We start from the raw sequence: 7,310 nt of genomic DNA on the forward strand, positions 1-7,310 counted from the left end.
CAAATCTCTATATTCCTAGATCATGGGGAAACACCGGCACATATGATGTCTGGTGCCGAGGCGGAAGCTCCGTCCTGTGTGAGGAAGCGGGGCTCTCTGAGTTGGCAGAGTTTGTGGTTTGTAGGTTCGTGATCGGGGCTTTGAAGGACCTGGGGCTGTACTGAAACCACCCACAATTTTTGGCCCTCCTACACTGTATGTTCCCGAAGTGCAGCAGTGTCTCATCTTGGGGCATGCGGCAACCCCTTCAGGTGCTGTGGAGCTGTGAGTGCTGTTTGATGTTTGTTAAGTGTCTGTTTAATGGATTATCAGAAGGCTGCATACGTCCCATTTTGTCCGTGGCAGATCACAAAAGGGATTGTTTTCATTGATTAAGAAGTACACAAACAGTCCTCATCATTACATCATTTAATCATAAGCATATGGTACACTGACAAAAACATTTTAAGAGCTGTAAGTACAAACTTCCCAAACAAAGTTTTTGTATTTACTTTGACAGAAGAAATGGACATCTGAAATGATTCCCTGTCTTTGGTCCTTATTGATAAACAGAAAACATTATTGTCAAAGGGATCTGGCAAATCCTTTGAATGTGTTTTGGTATATTGTCAACCTATCACTTAGTGAAGGTAAACTGAAACCTTAGGTATGGGATTTTCTCAACTGCAGAACCTTCCCTTGACAGCTCGCTGATTCTGTTGGCAAAGAAAGAGCAGAGAAGCATTATGTTTATGGATTATAAACATAAAGTTCCTCAACACAATTCATTCATCTTCTTAAAGGTTTGTAGAGGTATAATTATACAGTCAACACTCGCTGCAGCACCCATCACTCCATCTCTTTGTGGAGGCACCACACCAGGGTCTGTCCCACCCCCGTCATCGTCAGCACGCGGAAGCCCATCTTTTCCAGCTTGTCCAACACCATGCGCGGAGGGTCGTCCACATGGTACTCGGAACTGCAAGAGCATAAACACAAAGTCATTCTCCTTTCTTTTTTCCACAGATGTTTGATTTGTCTTTCTTTCAGTAAACTTTTGCGAAAGAAGGAGAATGTGGTTAATTGTTCTGGTGCTTGTTCACTTCCTACCAACACCTTGGTTCATTTCCCAGCAGCATTTGAATCAGATTGCCAATGACAACACTTCCCTGGTCTGTATTCCATCAGCTTGAATGGTTTATTCCCTTTCTCAAACACATCGGGAGTTTTCCCCCCTCATGTGATCTCAGGTCTGTCGTCAATATGTACACGTTAGCTGCCAAAACTAAAGAAACACCCGAATTAAGTGCCTAAATATGGAAATGTGTTTACACCTGGAAGTCAGTTTTACATGTGACAGGAGCTCTAAATTTGGACGGATGCCATAAGAGTTTTCTCTTTCCAATTCACAATATGGCGATGGCCAAACAAAAAATGATCTGGAAAGAAATGTGTCATCCAGATAGAGTTATTCTGAAGCAAATAAAAGTTTCTGAAGCCAGCTAAAATGTAAGATTGGTATCAGTGAGTACACCAGGCCATGTCCTAATTGGAAACCATCAAGTTCAGCCTGGAACACAAATCCACTCGTTTAATCTGGAAGAAATGTTTCTTCACCGCTGCGAAACAAGTAGCCTTCACAGCAAGTTTCACTATTCTGTCTCCGTCTGCGCCTGCAGTTTTAGGGCAGCGAAAAAGAACTGAGTTATTACCTCTTGATAGTAAACAAATTGAGTCTCGCTAACAGAAAGTGCACACTTTGTCACAGATTTTTAAAAAAAATGTGGCATACAAAGATGTGCTCAAAATGCATTGCTTAATTTTGTATTTGCCCTGGAATCAGATGGCACTTTTATTCTATACACATGGCCAGGTAGCCTCAACGTAATATCTCTACCTTAGGGGGTGGGAGTGTTACTCTCCATCTCAAAGTATTGTTTGGCTAATTTCCTACAACAATTATTCCATACTCACTCACCACCATTACTTCGTGTCCATGTTTTCATTACTCACAAATTGTTTCCCAGCATGGTTGTTTTCCTCGCACCCAGGTAATTCATGACAGCTGGATCAGAATATTCATCTCCAACATTAGTTGGACCATTCTCCTGTGAAAAGATGCAATAGAGTACCTTAACTATACAGTACATTGTTTGCTTGCAAATGGACTGAGATAATGGCTTTAAAACTGTTCTCATATGTCGTGCGTGCTGCTCTATCTATGAATGACTTTACCTGTAGCCCTGTGGCAGGTGCCGATCATAATCTCTACTAACGGAGCAGCAGCCTTTAAATAGATCATCCATAGTTCTCAGAGGCTGTATAGCATTATGTTGGGTCTGCAGGCAGCAGATGGAACATGCACAACAAGAGGACGTAAACTGTGCAACATGTGTTTTTAATATTGGGCCATGGCAAAAAGGGAATAAATACAACAATACGCACGGTGCTTGCTCCGTTAGTAGCAGTGACTGTTTGTTGTTTTCCAGCATGCATAATATTGCAAGCCCCTTGCACAACTGTAATCTGCAAGTGACGAGCGTGATTGGTTTGTAATATGCCGCTTGTGTTGCGCTGCCAAATAAAATAGTCCCTGAATCTGCAACTCGAGCGCGCGTCTTCTGAAAGCATGACACGAGAAATACAGACGCAGGATACACACCAGGCGGATCTGCGTACTGATGAACATGTAAGGCATCCCTGTTCCCTGGCGACAGCCTGCTATTCCTCTGGGAATGACCAAGGAGGTTTCCTCACAGTCGTCGTCGGTCCCACTCTTCAACTTGCGCGTCTGCTGACAGCTTTGTGCGGAATGCGGAAACACCCACCGCCGCGGACCAATCGCAGCGCAGCTCTCAGCATCTATGTGTTGTGCCGTTCAGTGCGCAGGGTCTTGCTCAACTGATGTGATCAGTAGTTTGTTGACATGAGAAATGTTGGCAAATGTGAATGTACCAGAGGAAGTGTTTTTTTCCTAATCCACTGTTCAAAGGAACAGTTTATGATTCAGTTGAATCAACCGGCCTTGTTTATTTTCTTCAGAATTACATCCTCAGAACAGAAATCATTTGTAAATCATCATTCTGCAGCTGGGCAATGAGTGTTTTCAACTGCATAAACAAAACAGCTAAAGCAAGCTGTCATTATCTTTTATTTCAAGGCATAATTTTCTTGCTTTGTGTTAAGAAATAAAATTCAAACGTTGTCATTTTGCCCACTGTGTCCATTAGTTCACACCCATTCAGTTTGCATAACACATTGGCAAATCCTACTTGCATGTATAACACTGAACCCACACCGTTTGGAGCTGTAATTTCCTCTTCAGAGATTTATTAATTTCCTCCGCACTGCAACAATAATAAATGTGATCCAGACTTGTGACAGAGAGGGAAATGAAAGACATCAACTAAAGGAAACAACAGTGGACTTTGATCAAATCAGCAATATGAGTGTCATGTCCCACTGATTCCAAAGGAATGGATGGATACGCAGTTAGACTTTGCATCTCATGCTGAGTGAGAAGACCGATTGAAAGCCTGATTGCAGCTGGATATTGTGATGACAGAGGAACATAAAGCAAACCAGAGCTCATTCAGGAACACCTTGTACCACAATAGATGTTGACCGCTCGATCCTGATGATTGAAGATGTTTTTCTTGTTCTGTTCTGATGTTGCATTGTGACACTGCAGTGTTTACTGGCGAAAGTGTCTGTCATGACAGTGAGATGAAAGTATCTAGAATGATTGATTTAGCGGTACACTGGTCGGGAACAGCTGAGTAGATTGCCACCTACTCGCTCCAAATATCATTAACATCCAGGTTGTGTTGCTCATGAACTTGCTCAAAAGACATTCATATATTGAATATGAAAGCAGTTCTCTTTTCCTTTGCAGCCACTTGATGATAGACGACTCATTTTTTTTTGGTATTCACTAGTGTTTGCAATGAATCAGATTCGGTGTGAAAAAAAGAAAGGGTTCTTCCTGACCAGTGTCTCTTGTCTTGTATTTTATCTGTCCCCGTTAACCCGAGACTTACTTCAGGAAAGAAAACAGGAAAGCAGCAGGGTTGTGGCCAAGGCCCCCAAAAATAAACCGGAGACCCCCCTCCTGCATCAAAAACACTCTCTCCTAACATCTTTTCTACTTGAGCCACTTTCTGGAGTCCCGCGGTGTCTTCCTGCGCTGGCTCATCTGCTGCTGGTTATTATGGGGTGGTCAGGGTCAGCTCCTCAGTGACCTGTGGTGACAGTGGAGCTCGTCCCTGGTGGGTCCACAGGAAGCAGTTTGATCTTTTAATGAGGCCTTTGGCTTCGCCTTCTCAGCCACAGTGTCAAGGTCTTTTGCAAGAACAACTCAGTCACATACCCTACCATAGTTTTATAAAGAGTGTTTAAACACTGAAAAAGATAAACATGTAATCACATTAATAGCTGTTACACCAGCTCACATACAGAGCCCTTAAATTATGACATATTTAAAGAAATCTACTGATGTACTTAAAGAATGATTTACTATGATTTTTAAGATAACAGCGATAGCTCATCCTCAAAACCCTATAACACCTGTTGTAACTATGGATACGATACCTAGAATGGAGTATTACCAACACTGAGAACCCTCCTATTCAAGTGCAAACAAGAATATACAAACTATTTTTGGAAAACACGGATCGCTCACATTTGACTACTGTAGCTTTGGCTGTTGGTGCACTCTCAGCTAACATTTAACTTTTGTTTGTATCTCCACTTGACAATTTACCTTAAACAAGGGACTAATAATAATGAGAAATGCATCAACACACTAAACGATACCCAATGACACATTTTATAATATTCATATTAACGATAACTGTATTTTTAAGGAACTTTTTTTCAACGAAGTGATTTAAAAAAATGATTACAACAAAAAAAAACAAAGCAAACTCTAAATATGATGTGAGGTATGCGAGCCAAAAACTTCACAACAACTGTCACAGATGGAATAGTACAATCATAGATACTCATTAATTTAACATTTAAGTTTTGGCTAAAATATTGTGAAAGATCAGAGTAAAGGATACTGTTGTATGGATGATTTAATTTAACTACTTCAGAAAATGTTTATCTGAGCTGAGTTTGCTTGCTGGCAGGATGTTGCACAGTACAGGCACCTTTATATTTCACACTGTATAAAGAGTTTGAGAAACTTAAAAAAATAAAACAGAAAAGCATAACTACATTCCAAGTGGAAGGTAAATAATAAAGTAATTCTTATAAAATCAAACAAAATCAAATGAGCCTTTATGTCTGGTACCTCCGGCTCCCACATTCAAAACAAAGCTTTCTCTGATAGATATGTCTGATGGATTTACTTGCCGTGAAAATGTGTGGGTGAAAACCTGCACTGCTAAAGCAATCACTTTAAATCATTGTGTGGGGACTGAGTAGGAATGAAAAATACAGCAGCAGCAGTATGTGTGTGTGTGATGATTTACTGTAGGTGTATGTTGGAGGGAGACTGCGATATTCAGCAGAGAGATTTAAACTGTGGGAGGGCAGAGACAACAAGCAGCTCTCTGATAGATTAGGTGTTACTGTTCTGTTTAATCGTGATGAATCGCTGCATTGTTGAGCCTTGTATTTCTTTTTGAGACTTTGATACTTGTGCTTTTAGACTTACGAGTCTGTATCTGCCTGTGCAGTCTAGTTCCCTTTGGAGGAGATACATCATTGGCTTTCCTTCCTTTGCTGTTTTCCAGATGACACCCAGCATCTTACATAGAGATTCTTCATACTGCAGAGATATTTCCCAGCAGCCCTCACAAGGTCACATTCTCCTTTCCTCCTCCTCTCTTTGTCTCTTTTTTCTCACCTCACATCACCTCTCTCCCCACGTTTTCACGCTGTGTTAACCGACAGGATGATACCACAGGCTTTAGGAATTACACAACACCTCACACCTACATAGCTGTGAGAAATTTCAAGCGCTGTCATCAGGTTAACGTTTTGTTGAGAAACACCAGGATGCAGTTTCAGCGGCTGGAGATACAAGCAGGGTTTGTTTAGGGAGACTTTCTCTCAGTGATTAAGACAAATATCATCAGAAATGTGCAATGACAGATTTTTCAAAGCTGTGTCTCGCCCTAGTTCAGAGCTCGATTTTTATGCATAGACAACGTCCCTTTAGGCTCCCACAAAAATGGGACCCATTGCGCTTTTAGAAAACAGGAAGAAACAGGATGCATGATCAACACAGAGAAACACAGATGAAAGTGTGCATGCATGGGCCATCTCTATTTGTCGGTCTGCATTCCACATAGCTGTCTGTGATGCTTCCCAGTGACTATAACCACAGTAATGTTCATTTATTAAGACGATCCATCACTGCTTATACACAGTCAAGCTGAAGAAGAGAACAATTGTCTTATTTTGTCAATGTGAATTATTTTAACCTGGGAGTTATTTCAGCTCATGGAAACAGTTGGTCAAGAAATATGAGTATATTTATGATTGGAAAAATACCATTCATTCATCAAACATGACTTTTTACGACCATGATGAACTAAACCATATTCAAACTTTAAGAGTTCAGCCTGAATTTTCGCTTTTACCCCGAAGATTAAAACCTCTGGTGAAGAGTAGCAACAGTCTGGAAGGACTCTTAAGTATTTATAGGAATTTATCGGAAATTAGAAGGCTTACAGAAAATCCTAACTATACCTTTTTAAAGACCCTGGCCTAACGCTTGAGTGTTAAATATGGGAAGAAAATGCTCAGTTCAAATATCCTACAATTCAATTAAAGTAAAAAGGCAAGGATTAGACTGGCAAACATGTATTTTCTTGGATGTTTATAAAAACTGTAAGCTATGGCTTAAATACTGCACCGTTTACAAAACAAAATTAAAGCTCCCATGTGGAGGTTTCAGCTGGTTATGAAACAGACCGAAATGAACATTGATGCCCCTTTTATGAGCTATAAAAGCTAACAGGACCTTCAGCATGAAGATCGGCTCTTTCTATAAAGCTCTTTTTGAAATCTAGGGTTTAACAGCATGCAACAGAAACAGCACTTACACTTTCTACTGCAGTGATTCTCAGTGAGTGATTCATATGACGAAAAGCAGGATGAGGTTTATTTGTCAAAAAACACTTCTTACACATCAGCAGAACAAAATCAGCAAAGCGATTGGAGGTACTGCTTTGTCGCCAAAGAGGGCGCCAAAATCAACACGGACCATTTTTTTTTTACATTAGCAGTGATTAGCAATCACAGCTCGCTGGCATTTCTTGAAAGTTCTTTGTCAGGACAGGGAGCTGGATAAAAAAATTAAAAGAGAGAGAGAGAGA

At 40.7% G+C, this 7,310-nt stretch overlaps 1 protein-coding gene across 1 annotated transcript; it reads right to left on the reverse strand.

The window, feature by feature from the left end:
* Positions 1–393: 393 nt before the first annotated feature.
* gchfr (GTP cyclohydrolase I feedback regulator) lies at positions 394–2,832 on the reverse strand. Its single transcript, XM_065966262.1, has 4 exons — positions 2,642–2,832; positions 1,993–2,087; positions 805–958; positions 394–695 (listed from the first exon to the last, which is right to left on the reverse strand). The coding sequence occupies exons 1-3, from the start codon at positions 2,675–2,677 to the stop codon at positions 829–831; spliced, it is 261 nt and encodes an 86-aa protein (XP_065822334.1). The 5' UTR covers positions 2,678–2,832; the 3' UTR covers positions 394–695; positions 805–828.
* Positions 2,833–7,310: the final 4,478 nt, after the last annotated feature.

Source organism: Labrus bergylta, chromosome 18, assembly GCF_963930695.1.
Source record: "Labrus bergylta chromosome 18, fLabBer1.1, whole genome shotgun sequence".
NCBI lineage: Eukaryota > Metazoa > Chordata > Actinopteri > Labriformes > Labridae > Labrus > Labrus bergylta.